The sequence below is a fragment of the Pteropus vampyrus genome, unplaced genomic scaffold, assembly GCF_000151845.1.
Source record: "Pteropus vampyrus isolate Shadow unplaced genomic scaffold, Pvam_2.0 Scaffold432, whole genome shotgun sequence".
In the NCBI taxonomy this organism is placed as follows: Eukaryota; Metazoa; Chordata; class Mammalia; order Chiroptera; family Pteropodidae; genus Pteropus; species Pteropus vampyrus.
Genome location: NW_011889213.1, coordinates 14,241 through 38,672, shown reverse-complemented (window position 1 = coordinate 38,672; position 24,432 = coordinate 14,241). Strand labels below are relative to the sequence as shown.

The 24,432-nt window shown below is 39.8% G+C and overlaps 1 protein-coding gene across 6 annotated transcripts; it reads left to right on the top strand.

The window, feature by feature from the left end:
• Nucleotides 1-116: 116 nt before the first annotated feature.
• NBR1 (NBR1, autophagy cargo receptor) lies at nt 117-24,384 on the top strand. Of its 6 annotated transcripts, none has more exons than XM_023523925.1 (21): nt 117-583; nt 3,727-3,837; nt 6,587-6,649; nt 7,315-7,333; nt 8,238-8,260; nt 10,325-10,519; nt 10,856-10,933; nt 11,377-11,591; nt 12,093-12,260; nt 12,545-12,754; nt 13,253-13,412; nt 13,500-13,790; nt 14,474-14,623; nt 15,115-15,190; nt 15,709-15,819; nt 16,064-16,228; nt 17,642-18,065; nt 18,804-18,898; nt 19,523-19,580; nt 20,299-20,407; nt 22,618-24,384. In XM_023523925.1, exons 2-21 carry the CDS (start codon nt 3,736-3,738, stop codon nt 22,789-22,791), a joined length of 2,886 nt encoding a protein of 961 aa, XP_023379693.1. In that variant the 5' UTR covers nt 117-583; nt 3,727-3,735; the 3' UTR covers nt 22,792-24,384. The 6 variants fall into 6 exon arrangements, with proteins under 6 accessions (XP_023379693.1, XP_011379455.1, XP_011379454.1 ...); XM_011381153.2 differs by lacking the exon at nt 117-583 and adding an exon at nt 811-957 and having other exon boundaries at nt 10,859-10,933; XM_011381152.2 differs by lacking the exon at nt 117-583 and adding an exon at nt 811-957.
• Nucleotides 24,385-24,432: the final 48 nt, after the last annotated feature.

The window sequence follows — 24,432 nt, the reverse complement described above, 5'->3', positions numbered from 1 at the left end:
AGAAAGAGCCGAGAGGCTCTCTGGGCTCCGGATTGGTCATCCATTCTTTCCCTGCGGTACGTAATTAGAAAGAGACGGAAGAGACAGAATTCTGAGTTTTCTATTAGGCGCCCGCCTCTTCACCTCCACGCTTCCAAGGGCGTCTTATTACGTCACAGTGGTTCCTGTACCCAAGTCGGAATACTTGAGGCCCGAATATGAGCGAAAGATAGTGTCTACAACACTCGCCAGAAGAGGCCCCGTTCCCTCATACTTTCCGCCGCAATGGAAGTCTCCAGTTTGGGTAAATAAAAGGATTGTGGGCAAAAAAAACTACGATTTCCAGCATGCATTGCGGATCAAAAGGCCTTCGTCACTGTGTTCCTTGGAAACTGTAGTCTTATGGAGAGGAACTTCCGACACTGGAAGTGGGCACGATTCTCACGGCCACCTAGTTGATAATCTAAAAAGCTCCGTACGCTTATGCACGTCAACAGACATGGATTGGAGTGTTATGTTTTCGTATCTTGAGAGCGGAGAATAAGCTAAAGAACCTACAAGTCCTAGGAAGACTCCAATTCCCAGCCAGCCCCGCGAGTCTCGGGTAAGTAGTCCTTTAAGGTCAGTGAACTAAGGGAACGCAGTGGGCGCCGAATTAACTGGGAAGGGGAAATGGGCCCCGACCCACGGCTGCGCACTCGTAGTTCCGCCCCTCGGCCCCAATGTTTGTTATTGTTGTGAGGTTCAGGCTGCTCTTGTCCCGCCTCCGCTAGCGCATCTTCGACCAATCAATAGGGTGGTAGTTATGAGGAACAACTGGTAAGAGCCAATCATCTTGTCGGAAACTCAGAGAAACAGGGGACTAGGCCCTGTCTCTATCCGCCATGTTAGATTCACCCTGCCGGGAAAGCAGATGATCTGGTAGCGACCGGTCTCCGCACTGGCCTCTGGCAGGCGCCCCCCGGGGGCGAGAAGCTGGTAAGGAAGCTGCTGCGGTTACCTAGGGGTGAGGTCATATCGCACAGAGAGGATTTGGGGAAGCTCAAGGGAGCAACCCTGTAAAGAGGGGCGACTTTTTCCATGTCTAGGGGCAGCCGATCTTTTCAGTGATCGGATGGGAGAGCCGTTCATGTTCTAGGGGCCGAGGGGGCAGATACTGCCGTAGGGATGGGGGATCGGTGGCTCGGAACGCCCGCTTCTCCAGATGGAAGGCCGAGACTCCCTGGCACAAAAAGGGCCTAGGCAAAGAAAACAAAGTCCTTAAGGAACGGTGACAGTGTTTGAGGGACATAAGATTGCTAGGAAACGATAACTGGATGACTAGTATGAAGTCCGCAAGGGGAAAAAAAAATGACACTACCCGCTCAGTCTCCTCACGCCATCCCCCTCCGTTTTTTGAGAACCTCATCAAAGTCTCCTTGGTCAGGGACCTCTGGTATTACAAAGGCATCGTTTTGACTTTTAGTCAAGCACTTAGTTTTCTAGTCACACATTTTAACGCCCAGAACATCTTACACAGGCCTCTGGCGGACTCAGTAGTCTAAAGCTCAGATTCTCGGGTCAGCGTCATTAAAGGAATTTTTGATATCCTTAACCGAATAGAGGAAAAGCTGACTAGTGCCAAGCAAAAGTGAGTCAGTGGCATGAACTTAAAATAATGCCAGTTTTGAAAGCTGAAGGCCTAGGCCCCAGCTTCCTGACTTTACTGGATTCAAACTTACAGGGACAGATGGGCCTAACCATAGCTTTGGTGTTTCCACAAGTTCAAGATTAATGCTCTTGCTAAAAGAATTTTCATATATAAGCCAAACGGAGCAGCCGTTCTTTATGAAGATCTGGCTATTATTTAGCTAAGTTAGCCTCTCCCACTTCCTGTTTTCTCCTCATCAGCCTACCAGCTGGATGAGCTCCAAAGTATCTAAATTTCCAATTGTGTAATTTGAGAAAAAGGGAGAAAGATTAGTTTCCTCTGGACTCTCAAAAGTGTGGAAGTGTTTCCGAAGTTGAAAAGTGAGACTGTTTCAGACCCACTTTGGGCAGACAAATAGTCATTTAATTTCTTGGATTTTTTTTGTCTAAGATTCTAGGGAGTTGACAGGAATTCTGTCCAAGTTTTAAGGACCCCCAAAATTGCATTCCATATGAATGAATACTAGATGTCAGGATTGGTGCTAGAAACCAGTATCATTTGGCGATGAACTTGGCTTTAGATGCAGATAAAGAATGGGAAAATTTGGGGGATAATTGTTTTTTGAATTTTAAAAAAGATAGTTAATCCTCAGATTTTCAAGTTCTTTTTTAATGACAGTATCTGTTGTGTTGTTTCACAGGGTAGCGCATTATACTGTGGAAAACCACTACTTTAGGTCCCAAAGACTGATTTATTATAATTTTATATTTAAGTAACATTTTTGAAGAACTTGCACACATTTTTATTTGTTCCTTATGATAACATTGTTAGGTAGTGAAAGCAGAGATATTAGACCTATTTTACAGATTAAGAAACTAAAGCTCAGGGGTTAAATGTCTTGCTCAGTTATATGGCTAGTAATGTGGCAGGGATGTGTTGTACTCAGCTCTTTCAACCCAGTGCTTTCTTCCCCATTACACTATAAACCCCTGGGACTTAATCTTGTTCATCTACTCCTGTGCTTAGATCAGAATCTGATCTTTATAGATGCTTATTAAAAATTTGTCAATATGTTTAAAAGCTGACATTTTTCATTACAACTTATATTTAGATTTAAACTATTTTTTCATAGTCATAAAACCAAACCAACCTCTAACAACTCATCAGTAAACAAAACCCTTAGTTAAAAATAGACGTTCAGTTAAAGAGTTGTTAACTTCTTAGGCATCATAGTAGTATCGTGATTGTTTTTTTAAATTCTTATCTTTTAAGGTACATACTCAATTGTCTTATGGATGAAATGATGGCTGTCTGTCAAAATAATCCAGTAGGAAAGGATATTGCTGTTAACAAGATTAGTTCTGAGTTGATGCTAATTATGGAAGATAGCTGATGGATCCAGTGAGATTTAATAAATAATAGTCTCTTTTGTATAGGTTTAAATTTTCCCATAATCATCTTTTTTAAAATTAGATTGCTATAGTTTGTTTACAACAGTTGACTACAGTCTCTCCACATGGGGGAGTTGGGAGGTATGTAGGGGTATAGATGAAGTGAGAGTAATGTGTTCATTACTCTCCACTTTTATACATGTTTAAAATTCTCCATACAAGAAAAAAAGTAGACTACAAAACAGATGAACTTGAATGAAGGATGTTGAATGCTACCTCTGTAGTTTCTTGGCTAGTGTTTTGGCCTCTAAATTGTTAAAATTGATCTTATAGAAAACCTGAGTTGCTCAATTTGGAAAAAGGTTGCTTTTCTCAGAAAATGTAGAATGTTGCTTTGAAGTTATAAGAATGTAAATTCCCCGAGGGTAGAGACCTAATCTGATTTATCTGGTATCCTGCTACTAGCAGATAGTAGGTATCTGTTTAGGTAACCAATCATTATAAAGTTCTAGAAAATCCTAAAGGATTTAAGGAATGTTAGATGGTTTCTGTGGGCTTGACCAAAATTTACATTTTCTTAACAAACATTTAACTGTGAGATTTGTTTTAAACCACCCACTAGATTGAGAAGAGCAGAGATGTTGCCTTATTCACTGCTGTGTCCTCCTAGCCTAGTCCAAACCCTTTCTAATGTGTTTTCTCTCTCTCTCATCCTCTGGGCTCTAGCCTCACAGTATGGAACCACAGGTTACTCTAAATGTGACTTTTAAAAATGAAACTCAAAGCTTTCTGGTTTCCGACCCAGAAAACACAACATGGGCTGATGTCGAAGCTATGGTGAGTGTTAATTTTGTTTTGTTTCTCCATCTTTTAAACATAGATCTTTTTCCCTAAAGGTAGCTATTTTTAGCAGTGTTGTTTCATAGCTGCAAAGCCTGTCATATTAACCTTTTGGAAAATTATTTTTGACAAGGGTTCAGTATTCATATAGGAGATGTGCCTCAATAAAGGGAACAAATAAATTCCTTTTGAAGAGTTTAGAAAGGAAAGTAAGGGTTTTTGTTTTGTTTTGTTTTGTTTTTAAGTGAAATAGGACTTAGAAAACATTAATTTTAGAAATAGTCTGAGGAATGAATTAGTATATGGGCCCCACCCTAACGAGGCCCCAGAAGAATGTCCTCTTGCCTGAGAGCTAATATGTGACTGTGGTTTGTGACTCATCAAGGATATAACTTGTGTTTTGCAAGAACTGATTGATTGTTTTTATTGCTAAGTCAGAGGTTGAATAAGTTGAGCGCAACCCCCCCCCCCCAAAAAAAGTTTTACAGGAACATTGCATTAAGTACAGTGGGATGTTTTCACTCAATCTTGAGCTGCATAAAAATTAGTTGCAACCCCCCCCCCCCCAAAAAAACAACCCTACAGGTGTTTAGACAGAAATTCATCTTTATTTTTCTTCTTGGTTTGCCCTTTGTACTCTTGTTCGATCTGTAGTCATAAATGTTTTACTTCATGTATCACTCTTTGTCTAACAAAACCCTTTGGTAAAAACTTATTTATACCTGGTTAGTAAAAACCTTTTATCTGGTTATGTGTTTTGGTAACTAAAAAGGAAAAGAAATGGTAGAGAGACTACAAAAGATGGTTTGATCTGGTCTTCTGTCTTCCAGCAAATACTACTTTATACCATCCTAGACTGACGGTTATCTAGAAAGTTAGATCTTGTTTGTCAAATGATCTGAAAATCAAACAGTTACCTTTTTTCCTAGTAGTTAAATGAGCTGAAAGCTTACCTGTTTTCTTTTTTGTAGATTTTAAATTATAAAAGTGTCATACATGCCCATTATAAGTGAAACAAATCCAAACACCTATAAAGAAAAAGTTAATATCCCTCCACTCCCCGCTGCCTCCCATCCACTATTTCCACCTCTCTGGGGTAATCGGTGTTAACAGTCTTGTATGTACTTAGATACATTTCCCATGTTCATATAGATATTGTATTAGGATTATGCTATAAACATTCTGCAGCTTGCTTTTCTTACCCAACAGTATATTATATACATAGTTCTGAATGAATAGGTAAGGATCCAAGCTCATTATTTTTAAAGTTATAGATTGTCCACAGTATTATTGGTATTGTACCAAAGTGGTTATTTCTTATTGCAAGATTGTTTCCAGTTTTTTTAATTGAGGTATAATTGACATATTAGTTTCAGGTACACGACATAATGTTTCTATATTTATATATTGTGAAATGATTACCGCAATAAGTCTAGTTAACTTTCATCACTATACAGTTTTTCTATTGAGAACTTATGAGATCTACTCTCTTACCAACTTTCGCATATATGATACAGTATTATTAACCATAGTCACCATGCTGTTTATTACATCCCCAGGACTTATATATTTTATAACCAGAAATTTGTACCTTTTAACCACCTTCACCTATTTCACCTACCTCCCACCTCTTCTGGTAACCACCAGTGTATTCACTGTATCTCTGAGTTTGTTGTTTGGGTTTTTTTTTTTGAGTCCACATATAATAAAGTGAAATCATATAATATTTGTGTTTCTCTGTCTGACTTCACTTCGCATAATGCCCTCAAGGTCAAAAGGTTTTTTTTTCCTAATTGTACTTTTTAAATTAATTTTTTAAATTTATTTTGCCTGGTAGATAATTCAAAAGTTACAATTACGACAAATTTGAATTTCATTTATGTATAGAAGTATAATCATTGTTATGAAATATTATAGGAAAGAACATTTCAGTTTTCCTGAAAAGTGTCTGAGCATTGAAGTGTCTGGAGTAGCTCATATAAGTTAAGTTACATTCTTTTAGATCAAGGAGTTCTAGTTGGGAGGGACCTTTGACTCTGTCACTGATTTAACTAAGACTATTAAAGTCTGGCGAATGCTTTGAACTTTGGGTTTCATAATTTACATAATGGGAAGAGTGATAGTGACTCAAGGTCAAAAGGTTTTTGGGTTTTTTTTAACCACTATAAAATGAACTGCAGGGGATAGCTGTTTGTATATATAACTTATGTGCTCTTCTATAGGATAAAGTTTTCCAAAGTGAGATTAATGGGTCACAAGACGTGATTTTAAATTTTAGTGAATACTACCAGGCGCTTTGCAGAAGAATTATAGCACCTTAAAGAAATACATGACAGCGCCCTAAAGTTTTGACAGCATTGGATGTTAATGGCTTTCTTTTTTTTTTTTTTTTGCCATTCTGTCGAGATGACATATCATTGTTTTAACTTGCATTTTTCTGACTACCATTGGGTTGAACATCTTTTCATATATTTGTTAGGCATAATCTTATGATTAACAGTTTTGTAGATGCTCTTTTTGTATTGTAGATATTAACCCTTTGTCTGTTATGAGTTGCACATATTTTCCCCAGTCTATTGTTTGTCTTTTGCCTTTATGTGTGGTTTTTTTGTTTTGTTTTTTTTTATCACATAGAATGTTTAATTTTTATATAATGAAATATGCCTGTTCTTTATAACTTCTAGATTTATGTCACAAACTACCCTTTTGATATCTTGATCATATAGTGTATACATTTCATTTGCAGGTAAAAGTTTCATTTGACCTGTACACTATTCAAATAAAATATCTGGATGAGGAAAATGAAGAGGTAAAGTATATGATGGTACCCTTGGCCAGGTATATGGAATAGGGATCTTATTTCTCAAGACTGGTGTAGGGCTTTAAAAGTTCAGAATAGTGTTTATCTCATTTGTGTAGTGGTTTAAATATGTTTGATTGCATGTTCTAAGCTGACTTGGGACATCTGAGATGGAGTTGGGAAATAGGGAAGCAACATTGAAGAAGAAAATGTGGGAGAGAACTTTTAAAACTATATAGTGACCTTAAGTTCAAATATATCACAAGGTACCATTTAGTTTATAATAAAATAATAATAACAAACCTTTATCAAGTGGTTACAGTGTGTCAGTCTAACAACAATACTATGTATTTGGTACATTGTTCTCATTTATTTACCCATCAGGAAACTAAGGCACAGAGAGGTTAAATAACTTGCCAAAAGGCACAAAAGTTTGCTCCGGAGCCCAGGCTCCTAACCACTATGTTATGTTGCTGCATAATGTACATGAAATAAAGGAGGATACAGTAGTTAAGCAATAAAATTATGTTATCATTAGTCAGTTAGTTCATAATATTGGAAAAGCTGAACACTTACCTGAGATTTTATATCTGTCCTGTGAGGCTTGTCCTAGTGACAGAAATGTTCGTTTGATGATAGATTTATAATTCACTATTGCTTTTTTCTTTTTACAGGTATCCATCAACAGTCAAGGTGCGTTAAAAGCCTTAATCTAATCCTGAACGTATGCTTTTCCATTTACACAATCTTGTTGCAATATTCATTTTAGAGTGGGATTTTGTGTATAGTAAATTGATATTGCATTTACTCATCCATCAGCGTTATAAAATAAAAGTAGCAGATTTTTATAGCAGTTTTTTGTACGTAGGTCAGTGCCTTGGAGTGAAGTCTAAGGACAGCTCTGGTGGGAGGTTCTCTTATATTTAACATGGTAATCTGAAAACATGCCTCCCAGTTCAACACACATAACTTGTTCTCCTGGTATGTTGCATTTGTTTCTGATCTGGTATATATGTTAGTGCTAATTTATAAACAAGTGGTATTCCAGGAGCTTATTTATAAGATAGTTGGTTGTTAGAGGTTGGAGTACATTTTCCCACAGGAACACTGTTAAATTTGAAGTTTAGGTTCCTAGGATGGCTCCCAAAAGCTTTTTTAAACCAGCTGAAATGATAGTATTAACTCCCTTGAGTCCTGAGCTTCTCTAAGCCTAGTGTGAGTGAGCTGGGTGGAAGTTTTATAACTGGAAGGCTCCAGTGGCACAGAGAGAGAGATTTAAGGGGAGAACAAACCTGCAAGTATCTTCTGTTTGCAGTGGGATGAGAAAGGAGTTTGTCAGCAAAAAGTTAGTAGCTGTACATGTATAAGGATTGTGAACGGATGTGGTTCCATAGTGTAGCGGTTAGCTCATCTGCTTTACATGCATAAAGGTCCTGGGTTCGTGCCCCAGTGGAGCCACGGTTCATGGTAATAAAATAAAAAATAAAAAAATAAAGGATTGTAAACTAAGAATTCTTAAAAGTAAGGATTGGTTTTACTTAACAGAATCTTTGGGCTGGCGAAGAAATATCACAGTATGTATTTTTTGTCCTTTTAGGAGAGTATGAAGAAGCACTTAAGGTAATGGTTATTGCTTCTTTTTTTTTTTTCCCAAATAATTTTTAAATTATTTATTGACTGAAACTTGAACCTGAATTCCATTACATGAGAGAGAAACTAACGAATATAAACACAGAAAAACCTATTTTTAGAGAAACTGATGAATAGGGCATACCACTCAGCAAAAGGCAACTCCTTACATAAAGGTTCTTTTTATTTACTGTTCTCTCTCATTGCTGGTCTTGGTGCCACTGCCCTAGCATTTAAAAATACAAAGAACTCTGGAACAATGCTTTGTGGTTGACATTTTTCATCTCCTTCCTTCACCTTGTTCTTTATAGAATGTTTCAGTATAATGTGGGAGAATTTAAGGTATAAAGCATCCAGTTACAATCTCTTGTTTGTTAGTGATGAATTGAGCATTCCTTGAAGTCACTTCTTTAAGGTGTGTAAGCTGTCCATTCATTACCACTTTTGTAATTAAAGATATTCTTTATTCTTTAAAGTTTGACTATCCTTTATAAACTTCTAGTCCAAGACTAAGCTATTTTCCATAATCATTTTTGGTTTAGAGAGGGAGAGGCAAGAATTTTTAGTCGGGAGCTAGATTTACCCTTTTTGGTTTCTGATCAGAATGCTATTTTTGGTGCCAGTTGTTTCAGTAATTTGGCCAATGTCTTCTTGGTTTTTACTCAGAAATCCTTAATTACCAGCTAGTCTCTTGGTTTTGGATATTCAGGCCCTTCCCTGGATTCTCTTAGTTGAGATACCCGTATCTGTTAATTTCGCATGCTTCATAATTTCCCTCTGCCCCAATTTCATGTGGTCTTCCATTTTCCTCTTTGCTTATGCTATTCCCCCATACCCCTTCACTCTTGTCCAACTCTTCCTGGCTTTTTTCTTTCCTTACTCTCAGAAGCTATAATAGTTTGAAAAAGTCTTCTAAGATCTTCAAAACTCTTTCACCTTTTCCACAGTCACTATTTTATCTATTCAGTCAGAAATCTTGGACCTCAGGAGTCCAGAGTTTATATAAGCCTGTGTTACCCCAGGAAGCAAGACACACACACACACAATTTACTACTTAAGATCCCATGTTTGTTTATATTTTGAAACATTTCATTATAGTCATTTCTTGAGCAATTTTTTCCACAGACTCTACCACACATTTTACTAAAAGCTTCTTGATTTATGGTCTAGAATAGGGATTGGCAAACTATAGCCAGTGGCTGGCCATATATTTTTATAAATAAAATTTTATTGGAACACAGCCATGCCTGTTGTATTGTCTGTGGCTACCTTTGTGCTGCATTAGCAGAGTTGAGTAGTTATGACGGAAACTGTATGGCCTGCAAGCCTAAAATTTATGTGGCCCTTTAAAAAGTTTGCTGATCTCTGATTACGTAGTATCTTTCAAACGTATTGGCCATGGAATGCTATTTTAAAGTGGAATGTTAAGAAATGTAAAGTAGATAAAAGAATAGTTCTTGTCACTGGATGACAAGTGGGGAGAGCTAGAACTTTGTGGACTTGACTCCTAATCTCTTGGACACTGGAATACCTTCATGAAATCTCAAAGGCTCCTTGAAGTAAAGGTTTTAAAATAGAATGAAGAAGATGCTCTTCAAAATAAGTGACCAAATACTTTCCAAAATACTATTTTGGAAATGCTTTCCAAAATACTATGGTTAAACATGCTTTCCTAAAGACTTTCACGGGAAAATAATTATATGATATAGCTTTCTTTCTTGGGTTATGGTAGTCTGAGATTGACTTTTCGAAAAGTTGAGATTAGATCCATAAATGGAGTCCTACGTAAAAACAAACAGAAAAGTAGTAATCCAGTTAATGAAAACATCTCACCTGGTAAAGTACTGCACTAAAAACCTACTTTCGTGTAACAGCAAAACCATTCCTAGTTAACATTCTTGGCAAAGAAACAGGATGCTGAGTGTTAACATGGTATATGTTATTTGATTTAATAAAACAAACATTTTCCAGCATAATTCATCACACCTCTTTGAATTTTCATTTGGGAAATGAGACTCACATGATACGTTTTTATTTCATAACATATGCTCTCAGATGGCAGTTAAGCAGGGAAACCAACTGCAAATGCAAGTCCATGAAGGCTATTGTGTAGTTGATGAAGCTGCACCCCCAGTTGTAGCAGAAAAACAACCAGTCACGAGGGCAGGGAAGAAGCCACTTGCACATTATTCTTCACTGGTGAGAGTCTTGGGATCAGACATGAAGACCCCTGAGGAGCCTGCAGCAGAGGTACGAAGGGACCATTCCTGTCTCTACAATTTTTCTAACCTTATGTCTCATTGTTTCTGGTGTAAGATTCGAGCCCTTCATCAAAACTTAAGAGTTTGTAATGACCATCTCTGTCTGACTTTTTGAAATGGGTAACAGTAGCACTCCTGGAGAGGAGCAAATAGGATGACACACAGATTTTATTTTCCTTTTGTACTCCTTTATATTATTGTTATTTTTTTTGGACCACATATTTATGTTTGACAAAAGAAACCTCAAAATAATATATTTCAGGAAAATTATTTTAAGTAGAAATAAAGGTAACTTCCAAGATCTTAGATTGTGTTTTCTTTGCAGCAGTTTCCACTTGCTCCATGTGACTTAGATCAGCCTCAAGACAAGCCCCCAGACTGGTTCACAAGCTACCTGGAGACAGTGAGTGTTTTCTCTGGCTTGGATTTTAGCAGCAGTGTGTGGAATGTGGAAGAAATAGCCCAGATGGCTTCTTCCTCTAGTAGCTAATAATCTCCAAACTACAGCAGTTCCAGTCAAGAAAGCTCCTAACTTTTTAAATGATGTACCAGAAAAAGTTTAATTCTAAGGATGTAAGGGAAAGGGACAAATCTCTATGCTTGAGAAAGAGGAAGGTGGAAATTAACTCATCAAAAGGATTTCTTGTTGTTTTTTTTGAACTAGTTTAGCTGTGGAAGGAAGACCTTCTTTTGCTATGTTTCTGTTACTTCGTGCAGTAGTTATTAGCTATTTTATTATGTTCTTATATCAGAGATATCAACGTTTCAGGTCTATTTGATATCTTCATGCCTTTTCCAATATTGGAACTGAAGGATTTTTCCCCCATCTTCTGCTCTACATTTTAGTTTAGAGAGCAAGTGGTTAAAGAAACAGTCGAGAAGCTTGAACAGAAATTACATGAGAAGCTTGTCCTCCAGAACCCATCCCTGGGTTCCTGTCCCTCAGAAGTCTCAATGCCAGTTTCAGAGGAAACACTGTTTTTGCCAGAAAACCAGTTCAACTGGCATATTGCTTGCAGCAGCTGCCAAAGGAGGATCTTTGGTGTACGCTACCAGTGCAGGTAAGCAGTAACTTGGGAATGAACAGCTATTAGTAGACCTTAGAGCAAGCCTTCCTGGCGTTTGGGGTAGGTAAAGGGAAATTGGGTTTACTCTACCTCTGAGCATCAGATATAATAGCTCTGCTTTGGGAACAAACTATTCTTCACCCTCAACAAAATAACTGTTTGAAAGGTAACTGTTCAGATTGTTGTGTTCAGGCGTACTTTTGAATTAACAGAGCCAGACAAAATTATATTCCCCAAAGCAAAACTAGATCACCAAAAATTATCTCCCTGTTGTTCCAAATGCTTTGATATCTCGCCTTCTCTCATATTGTCCTTTGAAATAGATACAGGTTAAGTGTTATTGTCCTCATTTTATTAATGAGGAAAATTGAGACATGATATGGTCGGGTGGTGTGCTCAGATTACCACCTAGCTGTTAGTAGAGCAGATATGCAGGTCTGGTCTCATATCTCCCTACCTCAGGTACTTCCTACTGTACCATTCTTTTCCCCATAGCCAGTGTCCATCCTACAATATCTGTGAAGATTGTGAATCAAGGCCATATGCCCACGACTCCAACCACGTCCTGCTGAAATTGCGGAGACCTGTTGTGGGTTCCTCTGAACCATTCTCTCACTCAAGGCTTTCTGCTCCTCGTCTTCCTGCTGCTCTGGAACAAGCCAGGTAAACCATGTGTACATGGGATGCTTGTTCTCTGATCCGCTTCTTGGTTCTGGTGGCACGCAGTGAATTACAGAACTACAAATAGTCTTCTTAGTTCCTGCTCATTTCTAGTTGATGTGCCATGATGAGGACAGTTATTCAAAGCTAATGAAATGGAAATGAGAACTATAGAAGGAGGTTAAGAAACTAAACTAGAAGCTGACACTGGAGAGTACAAGTGGCTCAAAATAGTTTCAAAATTAATTTGTGAACTTTGTTTTTAAGACTCATTTGTTATCTCACAGGCTCCAGAAACAGGTTGACAAGAACTTTCTTAAAGCAGAAAAGCAAAGGTTGCGAGCTGAAAAGAAACAACGTAAAGCAGAGGTCAAGGAACTTAAAAAGCAGCTTAAACTCCACAGGAAGATTCATCTGTGGAATTCGATCCATGGACTTCAGAGCCCCAAGTCTCCTTTGGGCCGACCCGAGAGCTTGCTGCATTCTAATACCCTGATGTAAGCCCAGGGCCATGGTGGGAGCCAAGACTTAAGGTCCAGCCCTCTAAGACAGGACCTTCAGCCAGCACCTCTCTTAGATATTGGCAGCCCCCAACACCCAAATGCTTAAAATTTCTCATTTTCTTCTCCTAGCATTCTTAAGGGTGGTTTGGTAGGGGTTTTTTTTTGACACTTGCTTTGTCTTCTTCAGAAAGGTAGAAACCAGTAAGGTTCAGAACTGACTGGTATGACCTCTCTTTACTGGAGGCAGTCCGGATTTGATAGAAAAGGAACAAATATTTTAAGAGCCTGATTCTACTTGTTTTATTTATAGACCGTTTTAGTTATCCTCACCATAGCTTTTTAGGTCAGAAGTCAGCTCTGTTCTCTGTTTTTTAAAAAAAGTTTTATTAGTAGTACATCTTCAAGAGTCTTAACCTCTTGAACCACAGTCAGTGTTGGATATTCAAAAGCCATCACACCCAACAGCAAGTGACTATCTGAATTTCTGTTCAGGCTCCCTTTGCAACCCTGTGCCCCAGTTATGCCAACCCTCAGTGCAGCATTTGTGGATGAGAATTTGCCTGATGGGACTCACCTTCAGCCAGGAACCAAGTTTATCAAACACTGGAGGATGAAAAATACAGGAAATGTAAAGTGGAGTACAGACACAAAGGTATTTTTCCCACAAAAGTGTGAAGATGAAGTGATTCAAAGTGACTGCGTTCAGCTGACAAGCTTTTTTTCTCTTGTCACTTTTCAGCTCAAGTTCATGTGGGGAAACCTGACTTTGGCTTCTACAGAAAAGAAGGATGTTTTGGTTCCCTGCCTGAAGGCTGGCCATGTGGGAACTGTGTCTGTGGAGTTCATCGCCCCAGCCTTGGAGGGAACATACACGTCCCATTGGCGTCTTTCTCACAAAGGCCAGCAGTTTGGGCCTCGGGTCTGGTGCAGTATCATAGTGGACCCTTTCCCCTCCACAGACAGCTCTGATAACATCAAAAAGGGCATGATCAGCTTAAGCAAAACTGGTGATCTCACCTGCCAGCAAGAGGTGAGCATTGGAAGGGTGACCAGAACTAAAAGAGCCCACTCACAGCTGGTTGATCTTTCAGAAATTGGAAAGGCTAGCTTCTTTCCCTCCCCCTAAAACACACATATGCTTATATTGGACTTGTCCTCAGGGGCTTTGTTTTCATGTCCTTAGGATCTGGTGCAGGCATCCCTCAGTGCTTTTGTATCTCTTTGTCATGATGCGTGGCCAGTCTCTGCTTCTCTGGGGAAAGCAGGGTCACCTGGCTGGCCTGTGGAACTACTGGACCTAATGGCTTTGCTCCATAACATTCATCCCTCCTGAGTACCCCTCGTGTGTGTGCCTTAAGTACTAGTGAAGTCTTGCCCTGGTTGTTACTTGGTGTGCTGTTTTTCAGGCACCTTCCTATAGTCAGGTACTTTTTTTTTAGAGTGTTTACTATTTAAATTTACTTACCCAATGTTACAGTCCTGGTTTTGACTATTAATGGTTAATCTAAGTTGTCATTATGAAAAGTTAGGTGAAGGGGATAATAACAACTCTACTATTTTTGCAACTTTTCTATAAGTCTAAAATTATATCAAAACAAAAAGTTTTAAAACACATAGAGGTGCAATGTTTTGTTTTTAGGGAAGCAACCATCTGCTTGCCTTTTTGATTTCTGTTAAGGGCCTAAAATTTGTCCCAATCATTTGTCTCTATAGGAAGCTTTTCTTCTGGCCAAAGAAGAAATTCAGCTTGGTGCAGTGACTGAGCAGACAGAAGAGACGGAAACCTGCATCCCACAGAAGACCAAAAATATTGCCAGCGAGAGGGAGCTCTACATCCCATCTGTAGACCTTTTGACTGCCCAGGTGGAGGATTGAGCACTTTGAGGGACAATGGACAGAAAGCATTGGGGAAAGAGTCCTTTATCTTGTTGAAAAGAAAGTGGTATAGTTATAGATGATGCCCAGAAGCTTGGAGATAAGCCCACTTTGATTCATTCAGATGCATTGAATAGCAAGGAGATCTGTGGAAACAAGTTTCTAAACTAAATGATTCCTCTTTGAATTGAAAACTCATTCATATGCTTTGCCACATTTTCCCTTTAGTTGTCTCTTCATTTCTGCCAACTGGTTCACCTTCACCCCCACTGCATTTTCTTTTTCCTGCCATTTGGTTATTTGAATGGCTAGTTCACATTTAACTCTTCCTGTTCTCACTTGACTGAGGTGAAGCATGTATTTGAACAGAGTTGAATCTAGGCTGGTGTGGAGCTCAAAGACCTGCAAGTCCCACCAAGACAAAACATGGCTCCAGTGTGTACCGCAGGTAGACTAACATTGCCCTCTTTTTTCCCCAGGATCTGCTGTCCTTTGAACTGTTGGATATAAACATTGTTCAAGAGTTGGAAAGAGTGCCCCACAACACCCCCGTAGGTAAGAATGTCGCTCAGTCCACCTTGTGTATTTTATTTATAAGCACAAAAGTACTGCAGCCTAGAGTGTTAGTATTTTCTTCTGAGGAAATAGATGGCAAGGATTTCTCCCACAATTTCTCTCAAAACAACACCCATGGGTCCATTTTCCTTCTTTTCTCTGTTGTCTGTCAGGCAACAATATAAGTTTGTATAAGACCTCCCCACTGTAAAGGAACCCCCTTCTCCATTTTTCTCTAGATGTTTATGTCCCTTTGTTCCTTCACATTCATGGTTCTGTGTCTTAGCCATGACCTTCCAGGCTAAACACTGTTTATGATCTTTGTTACACTGATTGATCTGAGATACTTGCACACCTAGTAGTCTGGAGAAATTGTTTATAACAGATCTTGAAGCATACCTAGCTTTATTTTAGCCCTGTAGGAGGCAAGAAGCCTGGGAGCTGCTGTTTCTGGACCCTGCCTGTTGATGATGTGATGTTTTTTCTTGGTTGATGGTTTTTCTGTCTTCATTCTCCAGATATGACTCCCTGCATGTCTCCTCTGCCACATGACAGTCCCTTAATAGAGAAACCAGGCTTGGGGCAGATACAGGAAGAGAGCGAAGGGGCGGGATTTAAAACACTTCCTGGTAAGGGGTTAAATATTTATAAAGTATTTGCATCCTCTCCTTCCATACCACACCCCGTTTTTACACATACCCCCCTACTAACCTTACCTTGTTATGTGAAATGGGTTTTCTGTAACACATTTTTTTGAAGTCTCATAACACAGATAGCAGCTACTCCATGGCATAGTGTGAGAACGGGTATGTGACTAGAGAAAGCTCCTCAACACTTTAAACACCAAGTATAGATAAGGTTCGTGTCTTTCAGATTCCACAGTGTCAGTAAAGAGGAAAATTGAGAATGTTGCTTCAGTGGAGGAGGTAGAAGATGACCTGAGTGGGACCCAGTTCGTGTGTGAGACTGTAATCCGATCCCTTACCTTGGATGCTGCCCCTGACCACAACCCACCCTGCAGACAGAATTCCCTGCACAGTGAGTGTCCCTGAAATCCCCTGCCCAACAGCACAGTGCCTGAGTTGTGATTCTCAGACCTGAGTAGGTAGAAGTGCTATTCTTCACTGAGAATGGAGGTCGGTGGTCTTTTTTAGAATTTGGATCATAGTTATTTCTTTAGACTACATACTATACCTGGCTATTTTAATTATAACATGAAGAGCAAAACAGCCATCATTACTCATTTCTGCACTTTGTCAGGGGTAGAATTACAGCTGCAAGCCACAGAGGAACAGCAACCAGTTGTGCTGCCTAGATTCTGCAGTAAGGATTCTTCCTGTAAGATGACAGAGCTCCTTAGCAGAGACCCCCATTGACAGCCGAATTGTCTCCTTTATCCAAAGGCAACAATCAACAATAGTGCGCAGAAGCAGGAGTACCAAACTGAGTTTCTCAAGGTTAAATTCTGCTGTAACAAATTCTTTTGTAACAGAAATTTCAGATTCTACCTTGGATATCGTTCTACCTAGGTACCAGATAGGTAGAACCAATACTGTGTATTTCAAGAACTATCCAAAAATTCAAATTCTAGTGCATCGAAATAATGTTGGAGATCTCTTGTGCTGTTATGAAGTTTTACCTATACCTTTAAATATGATTTTAAACATGATCTCTCTTATTTGAAATACACACATATATATTTTCCCCATATACACTTGTGTACAAATGTACAACAAAAAAGGACTTAACACCAAAATGTTCACAGTAGTTATCTTAGGATTATAGATACTTTTTTCCTCCTCATCTATGTTTTGCCAATTTCCTAGAATGTCTACTCAATTTGCAAAAAAGAAGAAAGTAGGCATACAGTCCTACAAAACTTGCCATGTAACATTTTCTTTTTCATAGTACTGTAAGCTCCCATGGTATATCAGTTTTGCTTTGACCACTGTCTCAGTTTATTAACTGTCACATGAAGAGAAAAAGGGATGGGGCCTCCTCATTTTAAGATTCATCGTGCTTCTCAGGAGCCAGGATGTTTCTGCCTACCTTGTTTTTGTGAGTTTCAGTTCTATCCAGCGTCGCACAGGCTTCAGAATTAGAATATGGCCATAACTGTGGTTCTAGTAGCAGCCCTTGCCTCTTGTTCATTCTTCTCCTCTGGCTTTCATAATTGTAGCTCACAGTGTTGGGCCTGGTTAGTACGTGGATGGGAGACCACCTAGGAAGACCAGGTGCTTTAGGTGTAAAAAATAAATAAATGAATAAATAATAGGGGATTGTAAGCTGACAAGGTCCTTGCAGTCTGTGAGGTCAACCAAGGGTTGCCTCACCTAAAAAATGAATAAATAAACAAATAATAATAATAATTGTAGCTTACAACCCACAGTTTTACCAGATAAGGGACTGTTTTCTGCTGATACATTAAAATTGGTTGCTTTCATCCTTTAGTGAAATGTGCCTTGCCTGAAGAGGGACCACTTGGAGATGAGAGGGCAGAGATTGTCCATATCGCTGAAGAAGAAGCTGTTGAGGAGGAGGATGAGGAGGATGAACTCAAAGATGAAGTTCAGAGTCAGTCCTCTGCTTCCTCAGAGGATTACATCATCATCCTGCCTGAGTGCTTTGACACCAGCCGCCCCCTGGGGGACTCCATGTACAGCTCCGCACTTTCGCAGCAAGGCCTGGAGCGAGGGGCTGAAGGCGAGCCTGGGGTTGAGGCTGGGCAGGAACCAGTCGAGGCTGGGGAGAGACCCCCTGGAGGGGAGAACCAGCCTCAGGGGCACAGCATCAACGATATCCTCATGACTTCACAGACTCTGGACACAGTGCCCCTAACCCCAGAAGTGGTGGGGCCTCCACCACAGCTGCCCAGGTACCATCCACATCCCCCTTGGCTGGGCTGTTCTTCAGAGGTGGAATAAAGAGGAGTCACCTTGATCTCAAAACCTGTTTTTTGTCAGCATGGAAAGACTATTTCCCATAGTAAAGTCTGAATTTAGATGAATAAAAGTTGTACTTCCCAGTATTTGTGGATTCTGGATTCAAAAGAAATGCTTGTTTTAGTTAACTCTGATTATCTAAATATCATCTATCTACTTATGGTTTGATTGTTGAGAGCCAGTTTTTAAACACAAACGTCCCTGGACCTTCCCTGGACTCATGGGCAAAGGCAGCAGAAACTCATTCTCATATAATTCAAACAAAGTATAATTAGGAAGTTTAATCTGATATGGAAAAAGCATGCTATAAAACCAGATAGAAGTTATTTTTAATTCTCTACTGGCTATGTGTCACTGCTCTCAGTATGGAAAATGGTTGAACCTTGACTATAAACCATTCTCCTAGGGAACTAGACATTTCCCTTTATCAGCACCACTTGATATGGGGGAGAAGTGACTAGACTGAAGCCAGTTTTTCTAGCTTAACTGGCTGAAGAGGGAAACCAAAAGGAAAAAGAGCCCTTCTCACCTGATCCCTAATTTCAGACGTGATCTGGATCAGAAGTGTGAAGCCTCTGTAAAGAATTTGGCACTGCCGTGCTGTTTACTGTCTCCTCACTGTTATCAGAGGTGCCTTTTCAACTTACTTTGAATATTGTGTCTTTCTGAAGGAGCCCTCCTTGTGCACAGCGTCATGGCTCCCCAGGAATGGATTTACCAGTTACCATACGAGAAGTTTCTTCAATCCCTGATCAGATCAGAGGAGGTAATGACCAGCCTGAGCTTTCTCTCTTTTCCTATGCTCCTTTCTAATGGAAACCCAGGCATTCTTTGTGATCCTTGGACATTTTTAGGAACTTGCCCTTTCACCTTTTCTGTACTTCTCTCTCATACTTTTTTTTCCTATTCTCTGGCTTCATATTTATTAAATGAGACCTCATGGAGGTTGGCATTATGTTGTAGTGGAAAGAACACAGGCTTTGGAGGCAGATCAGTCTAGGTTCCAGCCACGTTTCCTCACTATGTGAGGTTTATAATACGTGCAGGTCTATTTTCATATCTACAAAATAAGGAGACGAGCACCTTGAAGTTGTGAGTAGACCCTCAAAGTAACTTTCCACTCTTCCTTAAAACCTAAAAGTACTAAAAAAGTAATAAATCCGTATGATAGGATTATAGAATTAACTTTTCAGATTCAGTAAGCCGCCTTGCATTGCCTTCTGAACAGTTTTATTTAACCTACCTAAATTTTTTTTCAAGTATTTAATAAAAAAGACTGTATAAAACACTGATTAGATTGCCACCTGCCTCAATAGTAGCCTTGCCATGAGGTAGGAAACACTAGAGACTTGTGGATGCTGTATCTAACCAACAGCTCTTTTGCTTTTAGAGCCCAGAGGCTCATCAGGACTTGTAAACAGCAGACAGAAGAGCTATGACCACTCAAGGTAATTGGACCTTGTGTAGCCTCTTCCTCAGAAGCAGGTGGATATCCTAGTGTTGCTTCTGCTTAAAGAAGCCTCTCAGAGCATGTGCCATTCCAGAGAGCAGAGGAGAGCCGTCATTCCTTCTTGTTCTTATTTCTCCTAGAACTTGTGAGCGACACTGAACACGGGGCTAAAGTTGATGTTTAAGAGTGTTCACATTCCAGATCAGAAAGGAGTGCTCTCAAATTCAGCTCACCCTTAGTACCAGAGGAGAAGGCAGGAAGGTCAAGCCCGCTGTGCATCTTAGTTACTTAGACACACGTGCCTCTCTGTTCCCAGTCATCTCATGAGCATTGTCAAGGTGGGCTCCTCCCTACAGTGTCCAGTAAATCATATTTCCTTTGGGAGGTATTTCCTCTGAGATGATAATTGAGCAGAGAGACTACCAGCACCCCACTGTGCCCTTGACCACATTAATTTTCAGCTGGGACTGAAATTTGGCATGGGAACCAGAGTGGTGTGTTTTTTGCAGTGCCCATATCTTGCAGCAGTAAGCCAGGCCCTACATCAACCAAGATTTGTAGCTATAAAACTGATGAAAACAGTTACATTCTCTTTTTACATCTAGTTTTTTTCTCAAGGAAATCTCATTTTCTTTCAAGGATTAGAGCCTAGATTATCTTGTAGGAAGATAATGGTTTGTGTTTCTTTAGGGAGGTAATTTGGTTTTCCTCCACAGACACCACCACCATGGGAGCAGCATTGCTGGAGGACTGGTGAAGGGGGCTTTGTCTGTCGCTGCCTCTGCATACAAGGCCTTGTTTGCTGGGCCACCAGTCACTGCACAGGTCAGTGTATCGTTTTCCTGAACCAAATCCAAGTCATCAGTGAAAATGATGGCATCTCTCTGGCTTTGAAAGTAGCTTGGCATAATAGAAAGTATAAACTTTAGGTTTAGGTTTTCATTAACACATGACTGCACCACTTTCTAGCTGTATGACTTTGGCCAAGTTTCTTAAGGGAGGAAAGGAAAAAGACCTAATGTTTGTTGAGGACCTGCTATGTGTGGGGAGCTATCCAGGTGCCAGCACTGCCAGATGAGTAAGACACTAGTCCTTGCCTATAGACAAGTGTGAAACAAGCCCGGTAAACAGACATGTATAGTGTAGAGTGTAAGATCCCGTGCCCGTATTTTTGACAGATGAAACACCCTAGCCTGGTGTGGGCCCCTGGGTGGGGCCAGGAAAGACTTCCTGGTAGATGATACCTGAACTAAGTTCTTAAGGACAAAATAAGTGTTTGCCAGGAAAAAGGGATGGAAAGGGCATTGTAGACAGAGAGTAGCCAGTAAATAGACTTGGAAATGTGAGTCTGAAAGATGAATTTGGGCTGAGAAGAGCAAGGAAAGATCTGAACAGCAGAATGCTGTTAAGTGGTTTGGATTTTATTTTACAGCTAGTGGGAGGAGCCATTGAAGAGTTTTAGGGGAATAATTAACATCAGATTTGTTCGTAGAAGGCTGGTGGACCTGATAAAGAAATCCACTTGAGAATCCATGTGTAGGTGGAAAAAAAGGGTAGGAGAGAAAAATAAAGAGAGAGAAATGGCAGAACTTGGAAACCATAATTAAATGGCCAGAAGGAAGTCAAGGATAAATCCCAAGTTTCTGGCTTAGGCAAACAATAGTAGCATTCATTAAGATATTCAGGAAGAAGGATATGTTTGGGCAGGAGGAGAAGAAAATTAGATCAGTTTGGGATAGTGTTGAATTTGAGGCACATCTAGGTAAAGTTATCTAGAGTGCAGCTGGATATGTATTTCTGGATTATGCAAGAGATTTGGCATGGAGATAAAGTCACTTATGTACAGGCTATATCAGAAGCCATGTGACTGGATGGAATTTTCCAGGAAGAAGCAGCCTTTAAGGATCATGCATGGAAAGAAGCAAAGCCCTGCAAAGAAGACTGAGAACTTGGAGGCAAATGAGCTCTGTGCTGGAGCTTATTGAAGGGAATTTTAAATGAGGACATGGCCAACAACATCAGATGCTTCAGAGAAGTGCGAATGGGTGGAGAGGACTTTGAGGGTCCAAGTATGTCTCAGATTCAAATAGCTGGATACAAAGGGAAAAAAGAGTGAAAGCTAGGGATACATAAGGCAGAAAGAGACATTTAAAGATGGGTGAGCCAGTAGCAAAGGAGATTAACAATCACGGTGAGAGAGGATAATAGAAATATCTGAGGTGGCGAGAGGTAATGAGTTATAGAGCAAAGTGCATGGGGAAAGAAGGATGGATAATTTATTCTGAAATAAGAGAGAAGAAAGGAACAGTAGAATTGGGTGTAGAGGGAAATGCCAGACTGTGCTCAGAACATTACCTACATTCTCTCATCTTAATCCTCACAACAGTCCTGCAAAATAGGAGGTATTCTCTGTCTCCATTTTCATAAAAATGTTGATACTCGACACAGTAAGTAAATGGTAAGACTTAGGGTATTCCAGGTGTTAGGATTTAGGTAGGTTATGTGTCCGCCAAAAGGCTTGGCCCAAAGAGGAAGGTAAGAGAATGTCAGCTCCCTCTTCCCAGAATCACTTTTATTCTTTAAAAAAAAAAATTCTAAGAAGGTCTCCCAGGATATAATTTTCCAAGCAGTTTTTTTGTCCAGCTCCTTTGCATATCTGACTGAATATCCATTGCTAACTTTCAGTAACAGTCTCTTCTCTTGCTTATACTTGCTCCATCATCATGAGTGCTTTTATCTTCATAGGATTTGCAGAGCTTGTTTTCAGCTTTCTTCATCTGGCCAAAGAATGCTTCTGAAAGTCCCCTCTAAAGCATTCTTATAGTTCTAAGGACAATTCATCAGTTGCCAGGTTTTAGGTACAAACCATACTTAATCCAAAACAGCCTTCTTTGTCTTCCCCTCAGATGACCCGTTACTATCAGGTGGACAGGAGTGCTGTACCCTTACATCTAACTGCCTAATATTTTGAATAATTTACAAGATAAACATGTAAATTATATAGAGAATGTTTTGCTTTTCTTGACTCTACACAGCCAATAGTTTCTGAAGATCAGACAGCAGCCCTGATGGCCCATCTCTTTGAAATGGGATTCTGTGACAGGCAACTGAACCTGAGGCTGTTGAAGAAACACAATTACAACATCCTGCGGGTTGTGACAGAACTCCTTCACATCAACAACAACGACTGGTACAGCCACCGCTATTGAGGAGTGACCATGTGTATTAAATAACTTTGCTGCTCAGAGATGATCTTTATTCTGTCATTGGGGTGTGAGATAGATGCCCTTGCTTACCTTTTAATCTGATGAATCTGTATGGAGCTCATCACTGAATTGTCAAGACAATACCTGTATTACAGTATTTTTTGGAGCAAATCAAAGACCAGAACGTAAATTTTCACTTTAGACATTGGATGAGTAGTAGGAAGACAACTTTTCAGTTGATATGGATAAAATTCCTTTCTCCATTTTAGTGCATTGAAGAGTATAACTTGAACTTCCTATACAGCCTTTTTTCTTTCTGCTTGAATTGAAGTTGAGTATTTTTCTGGGTTAATGTGGATATTTTTATTGGGTTGTGTGTTGTCAGTTTTTAAAAGAAATTAACCCTGAAAGTTGTTTTCAAGAATTAACTCTCATATAATTTCTCTACCCTACCCCAAGCCTCGTAGCAAGGTGGTATTGAAATGGCACCCAGAGCATGATAGGAATGTTGTTGTTCTTCCTTTCTCAAGGAGAAAATCATTTCCCTGCAATACTTAGTAATTGGCACTGCTGTTTTCTGAGGAGCCCATTCATGCATTTAAGAATATCTAGCTTCTGGGTCTCTGCACTTAGGCGAAAGGAAGGGGGAGTGTGCTAATTAGACCACCAGCACCTATTTAGCAGTGTCTACTGTAATTTTGCATCCGTTTTTCTTCTATTTAAGGGAAAAATTTTAGGTAGTGAGATATTTTGCTAATCTTGTAGAGAAGGAAATAAAACTCTTAAAGGGAAAAGTAAATTTAACAGTTACCTTTTTTCTTATGTCGGGGCAGATCTTATTTACAGTAGGGTGGGGGGAAATAGAAACATGAGACAAGTGAAAGGCAGGCTCCTGTGTTAATCTCAGGAAAGTTCAGGGACGGGCAGTTGAGTGTAGTGAGGCACGGGAAAGCATGATGGCTTTCTACATGTCTGAAGTCTCTTCTGGGCTATCTAGCCCTAGAGTCTAGAACAGGAAGAAGAGGCTGGTGTTTTGCAAAACTTGGATGGGGGCAAACACTAAAAAAATATTGGTTTAACCCCAGAATGAGTTGGGGAGAGCTTGCTTCCAGGGGTGCATGTCCTCGCTTTGTTTACAGAAGGGAATTTGGGTACAATTGAAGAGGTTACAAAAAACACTAAAATATGTTCATGAAAATGACTTCCAGAAAAAGAATCTGACCCCCAGCTCGAAGGGGGAAGGATAGCAAAATAGTATTATTTAACCCAGTTGGTATTTATAATGAATGATTTTAACTACTCATTAGCCATAATGATGTTTATTTACAGTATAACTCTCAAATGCTATTAAGCCAGGAGTCACAGTACAAGACAACCAGGCTGTTCATTATTTAAAACGTTTTTATCTGGGCTTCTGGGTAGAGGCTGAGCGGCTGGATGTGTGTAATTAATTGGGTTGATGTCGGACGCGACCTGTCTTGACCATCTAAGTCATATTGTAGGGGTCCAGGAGGGCCCTGGGGTCCGGTCGTCCGTCCCGTTGTACTTGTACATAACCGCTGAAAGAATGGTAAAATAAAGGTTCTTTGAAACTCCTCCCTGGATTGGCTGGTCCTTGCTTAAGCCTCGTCGGGCGTCTGGGAG

Coding starts and splice junctions, on each gene's coding strand:
- NBR1 (XM_023523925.1), top strand. CDS start 3,736: ATGGAACCACAGGTTACTCTAAATGTGACTTTTAAAAATGAAACTCAA. Junction 10,934..11,376: donor TCACAAGCTACCTGGAGACA/GTGAGTGTTTTC, acceptor TCTACATTTTAG/TTTAGAGAGCAAGTGGTTAA. Junction 20,408..22,617: donor GGCCACCAGTCACTGCACAG/GTCAGTGTATCG, acceptor GACTCTACACAG/CCAATAGTTTCTGAAGATCA.